This window comes from Acartia tonsa, chromosome 4 (genome assembly GCF_053477335.1).
Source record: "Acartia tonsa isolate MP-2025a chromosome 4, ASM5347733v1, whole genome shotgun sequence".
Taxonomy (NCBI): Eukaryota; Metazoa; Arthropoda; class Copepoda; order Calanoida; family Acartiidae; genus Acartia; species Acartia tonsa.
The window spans coordinates 304,450-326,137 of NC_137263.1; the positions used below are offsets into that span (position 1 = coordinate 304,450).

The 21,688-nt window shown below is 34.5% G+C and overlaps 2 protein-coding genes across 2 annotated transcripts; one reads left to right on the plus strand and one right to left on the minus strand.

Moving 5' to 3' along the window:
• Positions 1-912: 912 nt before the first annotated feature.
• On the minus strand, positions 913-21,100 carry LOC145315590 (uncharacterized). Its single transcript, XM_080155568.1, has 4 exons — positions 19,605-21,100; positions 3,502-3,579; positions 3,040-3,127; positions 913-1,952 (listed from the first exon to the last, which is right to left on the minus strand). Exon 1 carries the CDS (start codon positions 20,964-20,966, stop codon positions 19,989-19,991), a length of 978 nt encoding a protein of 325 aa, XP_080011694.1. The 5' UTR covers positions 20,967-21,100; the 3' UTR covers positions 913-1,952; positions 3,040-3,127; positions 3,502-3,579; positions 19,605-19,988.
• LOC145318117 (uncharacterized) lies at positions 4,650-11,283 on the plus strand. Its single transcript, XM_080159467.1, has 3 exons — positions 4,650-4,880; positions 5,267-9,610; positions 9,881-11,283. The coding sequence occupies exons 2-3, from the start codon at positions 5,518-5,520 to the stop codon at positions 11,281-11,283; spliced, it is 5,496 nt and encodes a 1,831-aa protein (XP_080015593.1). The 5' UTR covers positions 4,650-4,880; positions 5,267-5,517.
• Positions 21,101-21,688: the final 588 nt, after the last annotated feature.

Sequence of the window (21,688 nt, forward strand, 5' to 3'; positions counted from 1 at the left end):
AAATATAAGCTCCCTAGAGACTTCTAGTGGCGTAGCCGCTAGCATAGTATCAAAACTTGATGCAAAATTGCGTACATACAGGATTCTGTTGAAGAACTTATCTTACCAAGTTGTATAAAAAATAGTTGTCAAAAAAAGGTAAAATCGGTATTTTATAATGGACTTTCTTTTAACGATTATGAAGTTGCTATGCTTTTAAAATCGTACCAAACAGGATTCATTGCCCAAAGTTTATTATCGATAGGACAATTCTAAAAAGCTTAAATAATAAAAAGAGCTAACCATGACGTGCGTACGGACGTGTCGTACAGAACCTAGTTATAGAAAAGATTTGAAAAAAATCAAGGATGACAACATCCATAAAAGCGAATCTTTGAAACGGTAGGACAAAACAAACATTAACACTTGTAGAGTGACAGAACTGAAAAATCAGAACATAAATGTATAAATGTCGAATCAAAATTGTAAGTAAATTTGTTGAAAAACTGCTTAAAAACAGGATAATGTTTAAGGACATACTTACATTTTTAGGACTTGCTTATAGAGGTGCTTCGCTTATAACATTGTACTTTTTTATCCTAAGAATCAATATCCAAATAATCAGATAATTTTATTTGATAAAAATTTATTGTTAAAAAAGTTAAAAATCAACATGTTTAAATGGATATACGGACATTCTGGTAACGATTATAGAGTGGCTATGCTTTCTAAATCGTACCCAACTTCAACAGGATTCATTACCCAAAGTTTGTAATCGACCGGACAATTCTATCATACCTAAATAATGAAAAGAGCTAACTGTGACGTACATACGGACCGTAGTTATAGAAAAACTTTGAAAAGAAAAAAATTGTATATATATAGTTAATTTTACAATATCTATTCTACATTATAGAAACATGTTGTCAAAATATAAACAAAATAATTATCATTCTAAATACAAATTTTATATTATATACACTTTATGTCTTTATTTATGTATGTATGCATGTTCAATACTATCTCATAAACGGCTGGATAAACAGTTCACTAATTTAGGAAGTTTGGTATTAAACTGAGTCTTTAAGCAAGAGGCGATGTATTTAGTAAAATGTTTAGTACAAAAAACCATTTAGTAAAATGATAAATTAGAGATTTTACGGATATTTTTTAAATTGGATAATAAATTATGTTGTATGTTTGGATTTTTATAACAGAAAGTATAATAATATTTATAATTCTCTGATAAAACTATTTACAACACTCTCATTCATTTACATTTCAATAGAGAGAGGATCAATATTGTCAGCTATCATCTGGATAGAGATAGGATCTTCATCAAATATTTCTTCTTCTTTAATTTCTTCCTTGATATAAACTTCTTCACATTTAATTAAACTAATAGATACAGAAGTTGGAACTGTATCATTAAAGGTTTTCATCATTTCTAAATGTCCAGGGGTTTTATTGTGTCTGGTCAATTTATCTTTTTGTACAAATGCTTTATCACATAGATCACATGAGTATGGCTTCTCACCTGTGTGGATTCTTTTGTGTAAAGTCAAACTACTATTATTAGTGAAAGACTTTCCACATTGATCACATGAGAATGGCTTTTCTCCTGTATGGAATCTTTTGTGCTTAGTCAAATTACTACTAGTTGTAAATGTCTTTTCACATTGATCACACGAGTATGGCTTCTCACCAGTATGGATCCTTTTGTGAATATTCAAATAACTTATTTGAGAAAACATCTTTTCACATTGTTCACATGAGTATGGCTTCTCACCTGTATGGATTCTTTCATGGAGAGATAATTTATCTTTCCGTGCAAAGGTCTTTTCACATTGATCACATGAGAATGGCTTCTCTCCCGTATGCACCCTCATATGAATAACAAAAGAAGATTTATGTGTAAAATTCTTTTTACAAATATTTCAGGTATACATGCTGGTATATCCTCTCTCAATGTCCTAAATTATTATTTTTATTAATTAAAACACAAAATACAAAATGAAACAAGAATGACAACTTCCATAAAAGCAAAGGAAGAAAAAACAGACGCCGACGGCCAAACAAACAATAAAGAATTATTATAGCCATGTCCAAGTTGTTGTCAATAAAGGTAAATAATGTTGAAAGAACAAACGACCTTTCTAGCAACAATTTTAAAGATCCTTTACTAGTTGTAAAAGGAACCATCAGAACAATTCTGACATGCGTAAATTTACGATAAGAGGTAGTGTTATGTATGTATATACAGACAAATGTAAAAAGCTTTGATATTAAAAATTGTAGAAAGAAAGTAATATACAAGGATAACAACATTAATAAAAGCGAAGCTGACAAACATGAAATAACATTTATATTCGTGTACAGAGGTTGAAAAACATTTTATAACTCAACCACCCCCCCCCCCTTCTCCCCAGATTTAGTTTTTATAAGTATTTTCAAAAATATTTAGCAACTCCTCCTAATTTATTTGTTCAAAATCAATGATAAATGGGCGGAGTTAGATTTTAATTTTGAGGCAGGGGAGTAAAATGAGGGATTTCAAAGTTTGGGGTAAGCACCCCTTTACACCTATCCCAGGACTTATATGAGTTAGGGCGATAAATATAAATATTACATTCACATAGAATTGGAAATAAATTGTTATCATAGAAGAAAAACAGCGATGACAACATCTATAAAAGCCAAGCTCTAAAAAAACAGAATAGCAGACAATGAATTAATGTACATACATCCCTATGATGATGCACATAATTACCCCTTCTGTAGATTAAAATTAGTGGTTAAAACGATTGAACACTATGGACGTCAGAACTGAATTAACAGTTGCTACGCTTTCTGAAACTACTACAGGAATAACCATGCCAAGTTTGAAATTGAAAGAACAAATATAACATGACTAAATTAATGAAAAGAGCTTACCATTCCGGACAGAGGTACGGACGGACCAACTAATTATAGGAAAGATTTGCTTATAAACATAAGCAATGAAAAGCATAGGTAATGAGTCTATAATTTATGACATAAAGCATAAATAATATAAAATACCTTATAATTTAAAATAGATCTGAATAATGGATTTCTCTCTGTTCACTCTGGATGTTAGTTGCTGACTGACAATGATTTAATTATCCACCTAAAATATAAACAATAGTTAACTCTTGTTTTATAAATAATAAAGCCTCACAAAATCTCCGCCCATTTACTTAAACATGATGCTCAACGGAGACTCCTCCCATTTTTTACCACGTACGGACATTCTGGTAACGATTATAGAGTTTCTAAGCTTTCTAAATTGTACCTAACTGTTATAGGAATCATCGTGCAAAGTTTGAAATCGATAGGACAATTCTAACATGACTAAATCAATGAAAAGAGCTAAACATTCCGGAAAGAGGTACGGACGGACTTACCTTAATTATAGAAAAGTTTTGCTTTTAAACATCAGCATCGAATAGCATAAGAGAATGAGTCTGGAGTAATGCATAAAGCACAAAAATATAAAAAAACCTTATAATATAAAGTTGATTTGTATAATGGTTTCTCTCTGTTCACTGTGAATGTTAGTTACTGACTGACTTTATCAACCTAAATCATAATTATTATTTAACTATTGTTTTATAAAAAATAAATCTCCGCCCATTTACTGAAACATGATACTCAAGGCGGACTCCTCCAACTTTTAATCAGAACTTGGAAAAGCAATTCATGTATTTATTAAAAGGTTGTAATGTTATTTAAATTTCAAATAAAAAAAGATTCTGGTGAAAATTATTATTTATCAATCATCATTTGATGATATAGATTTTAAGAATATAAATATGTCAATTTGTTATTATATAATATAAGATTAAGTTAATGTAGCGGCTTAAACAGAACAAATGTGATATGATTGTGTACGTATAGACCAAAACAACGGACAACAATATTATATATTTGCTCCGCACATAAAATATGAAAAGAAATCAAAATACCAATTCATGAGTTTATTCCACAATCAAAATTCCTCTGCAGATTTCTCTCTGTTCACTGTGAATATTAGTTGTTGACTGACGTTGATTAAATTATCAACCTAAAAGTAAAATATAAACAATATTTATATCTACGAAAAATAAATCTCCGCCCATTTATATAAATATGATGCTCAACGCGGACTCCTCCCACTTTTAATCAGAAACTGGACAAGCAAATATGATATGGTGTTATTTTAGAAAAAGATAATGGCGGCAAATTCATTGAGATGATTATTACACTAGTCCCAGAGGTTTTATAACTAAGTTTTCTTTTTTGTTTGACCAACAACTTTGTGGACTATAAATGCATTCCGATTGATTAGTATTTTAAGTTGAGTGTCCAAACGTTTCAATCAAAAATTGATGCCCACAGAAAGGGTAAATTGAGTATTCGGGATGTACATTAAATTATCTGCCATTGTCTTATCCCTTTATATCCCTGCGGGAAATTAGAAAGAAAAATATTCTTTATCTATATGAAAGAGCACATTTCAAAGGTTATTTGAAGTGTATAAACTGACATATAACAATATTGTAGATTTGCTTTCCATAATATGAAATTTAAACAAGATACCTGTATTGGAAGTATAATAGTGTGATGCGTTTGTGAACTCGAACCTTTATCCTTTGGTTTTCCTTATCATTAATGTCAGTTTGGAAAGCGGTGAGATTCAAATGTTCATAATTGGACGCGGCATTCAAAACAATGCTTGCGCATGGACCATAAACAAAGCGAGCGTAGCCATCTTTAATCTTTCTTTCAAAATGTGCGGATTATCTGCGTGATAAAAAACCATGTATAGTCAGAATTGTGGTGTTGTCCGTACTGAAAAATACCTTTGAGTGCTTCCCGGCTTTACAGGAACAAAAACTTCGGTAAGAATTCTTTCTTTAAGCATTTTTAATGGAATGGAGTGAATTTTAAAAGACGGCAAATTAATCTTTCATTTTTACTTAAATTAGACCAAGTAATTAATTTATTTTGTATCAGAATATTTTAATCGTAGTCTATAATGATTTTGTTTATGAATTTCAAACTCGTATTTAATTTTGATTAATTTTAAGCAAAAAGTAATCCTAGCAGTTTATATATTTTAAAATATAATTTCGAAGTCACGCAACCTCTCATAATGAATATTTACTTTATTAAAAAAGACGATTGTTCCAAATAAGAAAAGATTTATTCTCTTTTACAAGATTTATTTTATCATGTGTTTAACATTTTAATATTTGATTATTAATTTTGTTATTTTCTATTTCAGCATGACCGTTTTCATACAATAAATTGTATTAGTAACTATGCTGGTTTTGTCTCTTGTGGGAAGTAGCAGGTTTCGTACGTCTGTACGTAAAGATCTGGTAAACGGCCAGCCAAATGCCGTTGTACCGAAACAATGAAAACGGTAAGAAGTCCAGTCAGCCAGTCAAAGCCAGTGACAGTTACCGTATGTGTTGAATGTGAATAAAATTCTACACGTGACTATAGTTGTAATCAGTGTTAACAAAAGTGAAAATGGCACCTAAAAAGACTAGGTATGAATTATTGTCGGGCAGATTGCCTATGGCAGTTGAAGTGATAACCGAAGAGTTAGACAGAGTGATGCAGGTAGTTTCAGACACCGCAGATATCAATGTTAATCTCGCCAAGGAATGCATCCTTGTCCATGATGCGAACCTAAATCTGGAACGTACCATGAGCGGTCTTCAACAGCTGGATGTGTTAATCCAAGATGATATTAACCTAAAGGATTTTTATAGTGACGTTATCATGGCACGAAAGAACTATAGCGAGTTAAAACTTACATTAAGTGCCATAGATGAGCTAAGAGCGATAAACAATGAGGTCTTAGTTCTTGGTGATGATCTTGCAGCTCACAAAAACAGTTTGCAACAACGTTGTATGCAAATAGTGAAAGTTATTAAAGGTGATTATATACCTTTACCAACTAAAATTATTAGTGATATGACTAAACTGATGGAGACGCTGGCAAAGGCTAAGCAAGAGCCTGTTACGCCAGTCTCGGGTGCCTCGGTAGATCCTATGCTGCCGTCATTTGGCGCCCAATCGTTTGCTGCCAGTCCGATGTTTTCGTCTCATGGGTACATGCCACGCCTAGACGAAAAACTCCTTCCCAGCTTTGATGGGCAAGAATCTTCTTATGCGCAATTTAAGGAGAATTTCCAGAAGCTTACTACTGGATATGAGCCCAGCTACCTGCAGATGGTGTTAAGTTGTGAACGAGTAATGAAGGATAAACCGTTGAGGCTGCAGTTGCAACAGATTGCCACGCATGCAGCGCAATGGACATATTTGGACCAATTGTTCAAATCCAGAACCAGACAGATGTTGTGTATATTCAACAGCTGGGACAAGAAAGGTAAATTGTCCGAGAGCGGCCAGATTGTTAGCGCTCTTGCCGAGTTCTCAGGTGCCATCAACCAGCTCGAGCAGATGACCAAGGCTGATGGTAAGGACGCAGTTTCTACAAGCCAATGGCTCACAGTTTTATTGTTGGAGATGTTATCTAAGAAACTGCCAAAAGAGTTTCAGGATAAGCTCGACCTTGCACTCGGGAGCATGGACGTTCCCGACGTGCCTAAGCTGCTGGATATACTAGAACAGCAGCGTGGCGCATTATTGATGCGTAGCAGCCACGGCTTGGACACGCCGTCCAAGAAGAAAGGTAATCCTGCCGCAGCTGCGGCCGTCGTAGGTAAACCTGGTACACCTAGCAGATTCAAGAAGAAGCAGTCCTGTCCGTCAGACGGCTGCAGTGGAGATCATTTTTTGTTTAAATGTTCGAAGTTTACAACCATGTCTGTTCCAGAACGGAAAGATTTTGTGATGAAAATCGGCGGGTGCCTTTTATGTCTTAATAAAGGGCACCGCGCCTCAGAGTGTCCGCGTGCTGAGAAGCTTGGAGGCTGCAGGATCAACAATTGTGGACAGAAACACAACTCCCTCCTCCATGAGTCCGTCGCCCAGGTTTCAGCTGTGTATGAAGCGCCATTTTTGGGTGAGAATAATTACATGTTGATGCTCCAGAAGTTGGACGCCCTGGATGTCTACAAGAGGAAGGTGCCTGTGTCTGGGATGTGGGACACAGGTGCCAACCTCACCATGGTTACACAGTCTATTGCCAAGAAGTTGCAGTTGCCCTCTACTGGACGTGTAGCTACCATTTCAATGGCTGATGGCAAAGTTCAGTCATGCCCAACAGTTAAACTCTGCCTGGTTGACCGTAACAAGAACAAGCATGTTATGGAAGCAGCTGTTGTGCACACAATTGGACATACAGATGGGCTGCGCAGCATGGACCCAGTCGCCGCAGCTGCTCTGTTTGATATGAAGCCACAAGATTTTTCATTGGTCAATGGACCACTTGATATTCTCCTGGGGCATGTCACGCCCACGACGTTCCCAGCGGCGGATAAACTCATCGGCGAGTCAAGATTATACCGCAGCATTTTTGGTACAGGTTTCCTTGTTGTTTCAGCCGATGGAAAGCCTGTTAGCAAGCCAGTTGTTTGTAAAGTTACTAAGTTGGAAGTTGCAGCTATGGACTTCCTATCGTCGGAGGCGTTAGGCGTGCAGCCGCCGCGGCTGTGCAGTGGATGCACGGGCTGCAGGCATTGCCTGGCACTTGCGTCAGGCAAGTCAGCCGTTGATCAGCGAAAACAGGATCTGATAAAGGAAGGTTTAACATTGGATCTTGTGAAGAAAGAGTGGACGGCAGCTTATCCATATCGGCTGCCAACACATACGCTGCCGAACAATTCGCGGCAGGCGTATAATATCGCGCTTCGTGATCGCCGGCGCATGATAAAAAACGGCGAATATGACGTGTTTGTGAAGGTGTTCAAGGAGGCGGTGTCCCGTGGGGTGTACGTCAAAGCCATGCCACAAGACTTAGCATTTGAAGGTCCAGTCTATTTTAATTCATTAGTGACGGCCTTCAAGGATAGTATTTCTACCCCCTTGAGAATCTGCGCAAATTCTAGCTTGACCTGCAATGGAACAAGTTTAAACCATATTATGATGGACGGCCCACCACCTACCTACACTTTGTTTTACAATCTTATTCGGTTCAGAAGTTACAAGTGTGCCTGTGTGTGTGATGTCTGTAAATTTTACAATTCTTTGGCGGCCACATATGAAGATTCGCAGCTGAAGAGAGTGTGGTTTGCAGAGGATGAACATGCCAACCCCGAAGTTTACTTGACCAAAAAAGTTAACTTTGGGGAGAAGTTGGCAGGCGATTTCGCCGTCACAGCCCTGAGATTGACAGCACAGATTTTTGGAGGGCGCAGCCGCCAAGATGTTCATGATGTTTATGGATCTGAATACGTCAAGGGAGCAGAGGTAGTTGCGAAGCAGGACCTGTGGAGAAGTGAGCAACAACCTACCGGTTCCAAGTTTGTACTGCATCAGGATGCTCCAGCTATCAAGCTGGAGCAGTGTACCTACATTGATGACCATACTGGCGGTCATAATAGCAAGCCAGAAGCCGTCAAAATGGTCGAAGAGTTGAAGGAAATGATTGAACCTGGCAACTTCAGCTTTAAATCAGTTATTTATTCTGGAGATGATGTTGATCCCGTTAAGGTACTGGGCATCCAATGGGCCCCCAGAGAAGATGTTCTTACTTTACCTGCTCGGGTGAATCATGGCGCCAAGATAAAGGGCCGAAAATTGCTGGAGGACCTTGATCTGTTAGATTTATGGAGAGCCATGCCAGATTGTGTAACGAAGAGAGAGATTTGGCGGGTCGTACAGCAATTATATGACCCTCTTGGCCTTATGTGCCCACTACTCCTGAAGTCCAAGCTTATACTTCGGGAGGTTTGCATTAGTGGCGTATCATGGGATGAGCATGTGCCTGCCAAGCTGAGAGATGATTTTGTTGACAGTTTGGCCGACAGGGCTAAGCTTGGAGAAGTGCCATTTCAATGTTCTTTAGTTCCTGATGAGCCACTGGGGCTCCCAACCATCATTGGGTTTTCTGATGCTTCAAGTTCAGCCTACGCAGCCATCATCTACCTACGTTGGCCAACAGCCAGAGGCTTCGAAGTGATTTTATGCAGTGGCAAGAGTCGTGTGGCTCCTGTTAAGATTGAGTCTATTCCAAGACTTGAGTTGTTGTCATGTTTATTAATGGCAAGATTGGCGGACGCAATCGTCCGAGCCCTGCCCTTTGCAGTAGCAGGCAAGATGTTTTTTAGCGACAGCACTTGTGCTATATCGCAAATAGTGTCTGAATCAGTGATGTTAAACATATTTAACAGTCATCGTGTGAGTGAGATCCAACAGCTGACCAGCCCAGAGGATTGGCGCTGGCTTCCTACAGATCAGAACATTGCAGATCTTGCCACCAGAGGTGCCTGTACCATTCAAGATGTTTCACCAGGATCCAGGTATCAGGATGGGCCTGAATGGCTGCGCCTGGAGCAGGACCAGTGGCCTGTAAAGACGGCGGGTGAAGTAAATCACCCCATCCCAGAGGCTGAGATGAATCAGCGCATGGTCCGATTGAAGTGTATGGCCGTCCAGGTAGTTGATACTGATTTCTGGAGAACTTTAGCACGACGTACCTACAGGCAGGCACGTAAAACTATGCAGGCGGTGATCAGAGCTGCCAACTGTTTTAAGTTGTTGCTTGTTAAGAAACGAGTTTCGGCCAGGCAAGAGCCGATGAATGATTCGGTTCCAGCCGGACAAGAGCCGACGGGAGTTTCGGTTCCGGCTGGACAAGAGCCGATCAGTGTTGCGGTTCCAGCTGGACAAGAGCCGACGGGAGTTTCGGTTCCAGCTGGACAAGAGCCGCTAGTTGATTCCAAGTTTTATAGCAATCACACTTTTTCAATTACCTACCTAGATGTGGTGTGTGATTTATTCCTGGCATCATACAACCAGGAGAAGGAGATGGTTATGGAGGCTGAAGGTAAATATGATAGTCTTCAACCCTATTATCACGAGACTGAGGTGTACTGGCCTATCGTTGGTAATAATGGCTATTATCCTGTTCGTAAATTCAGAGTCCTCAAGATGCGTTCCCGTGGAGATGAGGCCTTGGAGGCAGCAGCCGAGGGGAAGAGAAAGCTGTTCAAGGATTCCCCTGGACTTATTTTGATTGATCGTCACAATAACTTGGCCAGACTGTTCCTACAGCAGGCCCACGATGAACTTGGCCATGCCGGTCATAGAAAGACTTTGGTACAGAGTCGCAGGTATGCTTGGATATCACGTGGCCGCCAGGAAGCTATGAAGGTTGTCAAGTCATGTTCCAGTTGTTGTCTAGAGTATGCACGTCGTTCAGCCCCAACTATGGCAGACGTCCTGCCCGACAGGTTAGAATCTTCAGTTCCATTCTTCCATGTTCACCTTGACCTTGCTGGCCCGATGGAAGTTACAAGGCCTGGAGTCCGCACCAGGAAGAATCCAGCCAAGTACAAGGTTTGGTTGCTGATTGTTTGTTGTCGTTTTACACAAGCAGTGTTTATTGATGTTCTGCTGGATTACAGTACTGAGGCTGTCATTATTGGCCTCAGAAAGCTTCAAGCATTCTACAACATGCCCAGAGTCGTGACTACTGATCGCGGCACCAATTTTCTTGGCTCGAAAAGAATACTTGATGAAGTTATGAAGAAATCTGATGTGAGTTTTGAGTGGCACCTTGTACCGACTGGCGCTCATTCGTATGTAGGAAGTGTTGAGCGCCAGGTCGCCATGGTCAAGCGTGTCCTCAATAAGAAGTTGTGTGGAGCTGTTGTCAATCACAACGAGTTGTTGCTGCTGACTGCTGAAACTGCTAGAGTTTTAAACTCTAAACCCTTGAGCTATGCTACACAAGGGAATGATGTTAATACATGGAGAATCATTTCTCCTGCTGATTTGTTGGGTGGCAGAGCTAACGACGGGATTTGCTCGTTCGAGACCGGTTCCAGAGATCGAATTATACGCCGTTTAAGCCATCTGGAGGAGCTGACTAGACAGTTCCATGAAGTCTACAAGCAGCAGCTGCTGCCTGAGCTATTGCGCACGGTAAAGTGGAGGTGCAATCAAGTTCCGCTGAGCGTTGGAGATGTCGTTCTTGTTGACGGGTGCACCAACTTGGTTAAGAAGTATCGCCTCGGCAGAGTTCAAGATGTACGAGGCGGTGGCCGTACAGTTGTAGCCCGTTTCAAATTGTCCGATGATGTTGAAGCCACGGATAACGAGATTTCTTCAAGACGATTGTTGAAAGTAAACCTACCCCAAGATGATTCCCAAGACGATTAAGTATTTTTATTAGTATCGTTCTTATCGCATATTTTTTTTAAACTTTCAACAATTGCATATTTTTTAAATTTATAATTGACGCAAATTTCCTTACAAATTCGTTTAAAATTATAAATGAGCTCAAAATTTTATTTCCAACGCATAAAACTAAAGTTTTCTATTCGAATACATAAGTTTTCTTTAAGGATTTATTTGATCGGGAACTGGGATTTTTTCGCGTAAAAAATCTTAGGTACGTATTTTTTTAATTTTGGATGCGAAGCATTATTGTCGTTTCTTGTTTAACAGACGTGAAATATGATATATACAGATAAGAATAGAAATGAAACACATTTGATCATTTTAAAAATATCTTTTTATATTACAAGCATTATAAATAATTTAATATCAACTATATATTAAGATTATTATATTTATTTTCGTTCTGAAGATTACCTAAAAACAAAAAAGCAGTAATTTTATGAACATAGCAGATGCACTTAGATTTGTTTTCGAAGAATTTAGCCTAATAAGACCGCTATATAAAGCGTACGAGCTCTGTTTCCTCGGCTGCACTCTTTACATAACGGCAAAACTAAAGCTTAAGAAATATTTGATGATTTCAAAAAGATTCTTCTGTAGTTTCTTTGATTCCTTCTTTATTTGAAGATTTTAACTTTGGAACATTTTTCATTCTATCTTTTTCAGAAATGTTCGTGAATTGAGCCCCGCGCCAGGAATCCTGTTCACGGTTACACAAAAAAAGAAACAAAACATAACCATAAACAGGACTCGTCGCACGTGGCATTATTATAATTGTAGTGCGTCGGTTTGATCTGCAAGCTTTCGAGGTTCAGGTTGAACTGAGGCCCCAATTGCTCTTAATTTTAAAAGACTGTATAAATAAGTACACGGAAAAGCTTATTATCTATTCAGCCAAAGAGAAATTGCCAAATAAACACTTTTTGAGACTTTTCTTTTACTTTGAGCTTAATTTAAAATTCGCATATGCAAAAATGCAATTTTACTTTCATTTTGATGTTTTATTGATGAATTAATACAGTTCTTTTATATGTTCTTAGATATAAGGATATTTTATTTTGATGATATGTTTAGATTAAGGATAATTTTACTTTATTTGATTATTCTGTTTATCTAGATTTAAGGATTGTTTCTTAGCTATCTTTTACATAAAGATTTGATCGAAGAAAGATTTACGTATGCATTTTCACTTTTCTTTAGCAAAAAATATTTGTTTGAAAAGAAGTTTTTTAAGTAATTATTCTTCTTTTATTAAAAAGTTTGAATGAATTATTTGATGATTAATGCAGATTATGTTTAGCATTAAGTTTACTTTAATATTAAGAATATTATTATTATCATTATTATTGATTAGGTACCTAATTAAAGTTTGGGTACTTATTTAAATTATTATTATGTATTGCATTACATGGTCTAACAATTTCAAATAACCATTTGTTCATTTCGAAAAATTGTGAGGCCATGAGAATAAGTGTTATGAGTGAGTAGTGAATGTGTAAGCTTTCAATGAAGAATGTTTTATTTCCTATTCCTTTATTCCTACATTTTTGTGGAATTGTGTCATTTGTGTTAGTGCGAGTATTCGTGAATATCACTACTAGCAAATTTGAGGCCAAAGGGCCAAAATTTAAAACTCTTGTAATTTATGTGGTTTTGAATTGTGACTTTTGTGGACATTGTCTGCACACAAAGTTGAAAATTTGAATAGTGTGGTGTTCGATTCCCCACTTTCAGGCGGGTGTGTATTGGAAGTATAATAGTGTGATGCGTTTGTGAACTCGAACCTTTATCCTTTTGTTTTCCTTATCATTAATGTCAGTTTGGAAAGCGGTGAGATTCAAATGTTCATAATTGGACGCGGCATTCAAAACAATGCTTGCGCATGGACCATAAACAAAGCGAGCGTAGCCATCTTTAATCTTTCTTTCAAAATGTGCGGATTATCTGCGTGATAAAAAACCATGTATAGTCAGAATTGTGGTGTTGTCCGTACTGAAAAATACCTTTGAGTGCTTCCCGGCTTTACAGGAACAAAAACTTCGGTAAGAATTCTTTCTTTAAGCATTTTTAATGGAATGGAGTGAATTTTAAAAGACGGCAAATTAATCTTTCATTTTTACTTAAATTAGACCAAGTAATTAATTTATTTTGTATCAGAATATTTTAATCGTAGTCTATAATGATTTTGTTTATGAATTTCAAACTCGTATTTAATTTTGATTAATTTTAAGCAAAAAGTAACCCTAGCAGTTTATATATTTTAAAATATAATTTCGAAGTCACGCAACCTCTCATAATGAATATTTACTTTATTAAAAAAGACGATTGTTCCAAATAAGAAAAGATTTATTCTCTTTTACAAGATTTATTTTATCATGTGTTTAACATTTTAATATTTGATTATTAATTTTGTTATTTTCTATTTCAGCATGACCGTTTTCATACAATAAATTGTATTAGTAACTATGCTGGTTTTGTCTCTTGTGGGAAGTAGCAGGTTTCGTACGTCTGTACGTAAAGATCTGGTAAACGGCCAGCCAAATGCCGTTGTACCGAAACAATACCCTTACATCCTTATAATAAAGTAACAGGATGTCTGTCTGTTCCAAAGAATCTCGCTTACCGCTAACCGATGTGATTCTCCTTTACAGGGTAGCTTCTCATAGGTCCTGGGAGGGTTAATACTTAATTTGAAGGAGGGTACAACCCCCCCCCCCCCCAACCGATAAAGGAGCGGCAAGGGGCAAGGGTTAATGAAAGTACACACATTTACCTGATTTATCTTAGCTATTTATTTAAATGAAGGCTGCAAGAATTCTACTTTCATTTCATTGTTATCCGTTTTCTGAAAAAAATCAAAAGGTACAAAAAAAGATAAGTTTTTATTTGCAAAAGAGAAAAAAAATATTTTAACCAAATAATCTTAAATAACCAGCAAAAGTAGAAAAAAATACAGATTTTATAAAAATAAAGTTAGGGTTGGGACGGGGGAGGGGCGAGAGTTTTGCCACTTTCACTTACTCTGTGATTATTTGCCTAGGTAATAATGTAATATAACCTAAAGATAAAGTTTTATCCTAAATGACCTAAGTCTAACATTTATATCAAGCCTAATTATGACGGAGTAAGTGAAAGTGGAAAAAATTAACCCCCCCCCCCCCTTTAAATATTTTCATTAAAAATAATAGAATATTTACAAAATTTGGTATTTCATATAAGAAACCAATTGTTAATCATATTTCAATTTTATGTACTATGATATCAGTAGAATCTTTATCCTCAATTTCTTCTCCTTCTTTTTCCTGTTTTAAAGTTTCTTCAACATACTCTGCCTCCATGTTGGTAGAAAGAGGATCTTCATCAAAAGTTTCTTCTTCTTTTATCTCTAGTTTTACATTAGCTTCGCCACAATCAACAAAACTGGTAGAATCAGAAGGTCGAACTGTATTCATAGATGTGTGTAACATATCAAGATGTGAATCTGTTCTGTTGTGCAGTGATAAGTCTGAATTAGAGCAAAATTGTTTCTCTCCTATGTGAAACATTTTATGTGCAGTCAAATGGTTTAGTTGTAAGAATGATTTTTCACATATATTACAAGAGTATGGCTTTTTACCTGCTTTACCTTCTGTTAACTCTTTTATATGGATCCTTTTATGTACAGTTAACTCACTATTTGTGCGAAAAGCATTTTTACAGATTTCACAAATGAACCTTTCACAAGTGTGGGTTCTCTGGTGTACAGTTAGCTCACTATTTGTACGAAAAGCTTTTTTACAGATTTTACAAGAGTAAGGTCTTACAGTGTGGGTTCTCTTATGAACAGTTAAATGACCTTGTTGTCAAAAAGTTTTTCCACATGTATCACATATGAATGGCTTCTCTCCTGTATGAACTCTCATATGCCTTGTAAACTTAAACTTTTTAGAGAACTCCTTGCTACATATATGACACTTGTTCATGATGGATTCTTAATTCTTCTTGCACCTGAAATAAACAATATTTAATGTAATACTTAAATAGGAAATAATGAATTTTTAATCTTATTATTTCATATACTAAGGTGTCTGAACATCTGTTACTATGTAGTTAAAGGAAAAAGTAGGTTGCGGGTAAAATCCGTAAAGGTTGTGTGTTTTAAGTTAAAAACAGTAGTAGAATGATAAAAATTTATGTTAACTTTAAAAAAAAAATTTTCTATAGTTCTTATTAATAAGAAATACACATATTTGGTGAATATTATCGTTCTACTACTATTTTTAAGCCTTAAAACACACATCTTTACGGATTTTACCCCCAACCTACTTTTCCCTTTATTAAAACTACTCTGTGAACATCAAATTTTGTCCAACTATATCCTTCTTTATTCTCTCTCTCTCTCTCTCTCTCTCTCTCTCTATTCACATGGAACCGCCCATCTATATATAATAAACATGACACACACAGAAATACCTTATACATAAAATAGTATCTTAGCAATACATGTAAACTTTTGATATCAATCATGATTTTTAAACTGTTTTTGGGTTGTTGTGGTTTGTTCTGTACCAAATTATTTATGTTAAAAACTAACCTACTTTGTTACTGAACTCAAATTTATTGAAATTTTGTTTCTCTTTATGTTGGTAATCACCACAGATTTATGATCTTCAGTCCTATTTCATTTTCTATTCATCCTGAAAATAAATATAATTATTCTTTTACAAACAACATAAGTTGGATTATAATGAAATATTGATGAAACAAAAAGAATTAATATGTAATAATACTTTTTAAAAACCATTGAAAAAGTTGTAACAAGACAACTCACATTACAGAAATGACAAGTTTATAGCATGAACATCACTGACACTCTTTTAAGAATAACAAAAAAATACATATATGAAGGCAAAATTGTTAAAAAAACAAATGATAAAATAATCTGATAATAATAAGAGATTGAACAAAACAAAAGTTTAAAAGAGCAAAACCAATAAATTAAATTAACAGTAACAGTTTAGTCAAATTTAAAGAGGAAACATTTGATACTCATTCCTATCCATCAAACAACTCGCGTACGTACAGTACATCAGTACTTAATCCTGCATATTTTTAAAAAATACTTCAGTTAGAAAGTCGTCTTCAAAAAATAATTACCTGAGCTATAAGGATTATCATATTAAATTACACAAGGAGATATCTTTGCAGAGAAATAAAACAAAAGATTTAATTGAAAAGTGAAATGAAGTTACCCAACCTAGGGTAATGAAATGCACTATATCCCAATTTAGGTTCCGACACAAAAGTCAAAGCACCTTCATATGCATTGTGTTAAGGTGGGAATTGGGGCCCGATCTGTAAGGGTTAAAAAGAACAATTCATTAAATGGACATTATGATCTTGGTATTTTTAGTTGTTAGAATAGAAACCAGAGATTGTTGATATTTGGACATTTGAAGATTGAAAAATAAGTTTTAAAAGTATTTAACATTGTAAAAGGAATAGAAACACAAACAGCAAAAAATGTTTTCCTTATCATTTCTCATTATTGTAACTATGGAATTATAATAATTTGAAAATTTGATTTTATCTCAAGCATTTTTCTTCTTTTATTTAACCCCTCACAAATTCTAGCACAATTAATGAAAGTAATCACATTTACCTGGTTTATCTTAGCTATTTATTCAAATGAAGTCTGTAAAAATTCTGCTTTCATTTCATTGTTATCGATTATCTGAAAAAAAAGGTACAAAAAATGATAATTTTTGATTTGCAAAATAGAAAAAATATTTTTTTAACCAAATAATCTTAAATAAGCAATAGTAGAAAAATAATATATACAGATATTATAGAAATATGGTAAGGTTTGGAGGGGTGGGTGGGGTGGTTTGCCACTTTCACTTATTCCGTGATTATTAGGCTATGTATTAAAGTTAGACAATATAACAAAAAAGTAAAGTTTTATCCAAAATAACTTAAAATATAGTCTAATATTAATATCAAGTCTAATAATGACGGAGTAATCAAAAGTTTCAAAACTCCCCCTTTCCTCCCTTTAATATTTACATTAAAAATAATACAATATTTAGAAAATTTGGTATTTCACATAAAAAAACAATTGTTCATAATATTTCAATTTTATGTTCTATGATATCATTACAATCTTTATCCTCAGTTTCATCTCCTTCTATTTCCTGTTTTATATTTTCTTCAACATTCTCAGCCTCCATGTTGATAGAGAGAGGATCCACATCAAAAGTTTCTTCTTCTTTTATCTCTAGTTTTACATTAGCTTCACCACAATCAACAAAACTGGTAGAAGTAGAAAGTGGAACTGTATTCTTTGTAGATTCTAACTTTTTCAGATGTCCAGCTGTTTTTTTTATGTCTTGACAGGTCTGAACTTAAAGTAAAAGATTTTTGACATAATTCACAAGAGTATGGCTTCTCTCCTGTATGAATCCTCTTATGGTCAGTTAAATTACTTTGTTTTGAGAAAGTCTTTTCACATGTATCACACGAGTATGGCTTCTCTCCTGTATGGATCCTCTTGTGTGTTATTAAATTACATTTCTGCGTAAATGCTTTTCCACATAAATCACATTCGAATGGCTTCTCACCTGAATGAATTCTCGTGTGTTTTGTCAAATCGCTCTTGTTAAAGAATTCCTTGCAGCAGATATGACACTTGTTCATGATGGATTTTTAACTGTTCTTACAACTTGAATGAATAAATATTTAATATAGTACCTGAGTAGAAAAGAAAATAATAATTCTTTGCCTTTAGCTATTAGCTGTGAGTGGAGGGGATGGTTAATCAACCATATTAATTCCTAATGCCAATAATAAGTGTCTAGCAAGCATAAGCAACCACCCCCTCCCCCCCCCCTCCTTTAAAAATAAAATAAATTGAAAATAAAGGAGTGGTGAGTTAATTTTTTCTCTATGCCTAACTTCTCCTGGAGCCTTACACTACAGGGTGATTCAAATTTAACTACCTTTTCCGATTTTCTGATACAATCAAATAGAATACAGAAAAAATAATTATAGGTCCTTGTTCTTTGTAAAAATATACAATAAAAGGTGTTTTCTTTTTATATCGCTTAAAACAATGGCACATTTTAGAGCATAAAGATTTCAAAAGGTGCGTAATGCGTATGCTGCTTTATTCTGAAAGGTTAAATTAAAACCTTTTTGTTTACTTAAAGAATTTATTTTAAGACGGACAACGAAATATTCTATCAATAACATTAAAAATTTAATCTAAAATTACTTTTTTTTCTTTAATATACTTGATAAGTCTAACCTTAAAAATAACTCAAATTCGTTAATCACCCACCCTCATTTAAATCCTGAATAATTTACTATTGATTTACAGAAAAAGGATTAAGACATGATATATAAATAATTTTTGAGGCAGTATATTTAGATACAAACTTTGAATTAACATAACTTTATTTTAGATATTAAAATAAAATAAAAAGGTAAAATGTTTTATTTATCAATGCCATATTTTTAAAAGAGATTTTATTACTAAAAAATGAATTTGCCAGAGAGAATTATGAAATCATGACAAATTTGTATCATAGAAATGCATTTATGGGGAGCGAAAAAGCAAATTATCTTTAAATCTCATAAAAATACTTTACTTAGTCCTTTTTCTAAAATAATATTGATATGGAAAGATTTTTTCATAGAAATAAAAGAGTTATCTTAATTTTTCCTTCATTACTTCTTTCGCATACAGCATTTTTTGATAAAATATACCTATGATTGCAGCAACATTTTTAGAGATAATAAAAAAACACCTTTTAATGCATACTTTTTTACAGAAAACAAGGACATATAATTTTTTTGTTCTGCATTCCTTCTGGTTGTGTTAGAAATACGGAAAACGCAGTTTCATTTGAATCACCGTGTACATGTGGTGTACCTAGTAAACATAACCTAACAAAAGTAAAATACAAAAACATATAAAAAACTACCACACAAAATAAAAGTAGGAGGAGGGGAAAGGGGTTCTGAGCTTAACTTGTTGAAAGGTTTCTTATCGTATCTTAGAAAAAAGAATCGTAAATTTTTCTAGTAGTATTAAATGTTTGTACTACACTCCAACAAAGAAGTAAACAAACCAAACCTAGACTCAAGGACGTCCAATATGGGGGGGGGGGATTAAAGGTAAAGGTATATATGATATAAAGATTATTTCCCCCCCCCCCAAATGAAAAAGCTTGGACGCCCTTGCCAAGACTTATATCAAGATTTCTCCATTTCAGTGGTGGGCAAAGTCTTTTTATATGGACAGACAGGTATTTACTTACCTAAGTTTTCTTTCACTTTCAGTTTTATTAACTTCAGTCTTATTTCATTTTATATTTTGTCTGAAAATAAATATAATTATTATTACAAGTAATACAAGTCTTATCATGGAATCTAAGTGAATATAAAATAATAATAAGAAATATGTGGAAAGTTTGATATAATTTAGAGATGAAAAAAAATTGCATAAGTATAATTCTGACTTTTGATGCTTGTAAATATCAGGGATGAAAAGTTTTTTTAGATTTTTTTTAACTATCATTGTCCAATTGTTTATTTATAGTATAAAAATTCTGCACCTTATATTTAACTACAATCCATACACCGAGTATCTGCAAGATTTTGTTGAAATAATATTAATCAAAAATATTTATTACAGTTCAATTTTATTCCACAATATCAATAGTTGATATTCTATCCTCGTTAGAATTTTGTTCACAAGAAAGAGAATCTTTATCCTGACTTTCTTCTTCTTTTTCCTTTTTTATAGTTTCTTCAACATTCTCAGCCTCCATGTTGATAGAGAGAGGATCCTCATCAAAAGTTTCTTCTTTTATTTCTAGTTTAACATCAGCTTCACCACAATCAACAAAACTGGTAGAAGTAGAAGTTGGAACTGTATTCTTAGTAGATTCTAACTTCTTGAGAATGAGATGTACAGCGGATTTGTTATGTCTTGATAGATTTGAATTATTATTATAAGATTTTTTACATATATTACAAGAGTATGGTTTCTCTCCTGTATGAATCCTCTTGTGGACTGTTAACTCACTACTAGAACGGAAAGCTTTTACACATGTATCACAAGAGTAAGGCTTCTCTCCTGTATGAATCCTTTTATGTTGTTTTAAGGCACTTTGATCTTTGAAAGCCTTATCACATGTATCACATGAGTATGGCTTCTCTCCTGTATGGATCCTCTTGTGTATAGTTAACGTACTTTGCTGAAAGAAAGCCTTATCACATGTATCACAAGAGTACGGCTTCTCTCTTGTGTGAATCCTCTTGTGAAGTGTTAACTCTCTATTTGTACAAAAAGTTTTACCACATGTATCACAAGAATATGGCTTCTCTCCTAACTTCTTGAGATGCTTAGCTGTTTTTTTATGCTTTAACAGTTCTGAACTAGTTTTAAAAGATTTCTGGCATAACACACAAGAGTATGGTATCTCTCCTGTATGGATCCTCTTATGTACAGATAATGCACTTTGTTGTAAGAAAGTCTTATCACATGTATCACAGGAGTACGGCCGTTCTCCTGTATGAATCCTCTTGTGGACTGTTAACTCACCATTTGAACGAAAAGCTTTTTCACATGTATCACAAGAGTATGGTTTCATTCCTGTATGAATTCTTTCGTGCATAGTCAAGTTACTTTTTTCTGAAAATGCCTTTTCACAAAGATCACATTTGAATGGTTTCTCACCTGTATGAATTCTCACATGTTTTGTCAAATCACTCTTTTTAGAGAATTCTTTGCTACATGATGAATTCTTAATTGTTCTTGCACCTGGTATAAATTATATTTAATGTAATAAATGTGTAGAATTAAAAATAATAATTCAATTCTTTTTATTTTTTATAATTATTTCCAATACTGTTTATATTTTAATAGCTACTCTATAATTAAGGAATGTCCGTACGTCTGTCAATGAGTAGGTAAAAGTACTCTATGAGAACTCATCTCCTCACAACCATATCTTATATAATATAGCTACTCTATGTGTAGGGTGAATCCTTCACTATGTAGGTAAAAATATTCCAAATGTATTATGTGAAAACTCTCCGCTTACATCTAATTCTTATCCCACTTTCTCTTCTATCAACTCACATGTCAATACATGACTATTGTATTACTACTCGATCTACTTTTGATGGGATATTCAATGTCCATCTATTTTTATCTAAAATATATAATATAGAAAACAACTATCCTAAACCTCAAATGTTTAAGTAATTTTATTATAGAAAACTAATTCACTTTTATGAGAGATAGATAGACATCCTACATCTTAAATATTAATAATCTACAGATTCTGCTACATAATATTTGTAATATAGAATCTAACTTACTTTACTTTTCTAA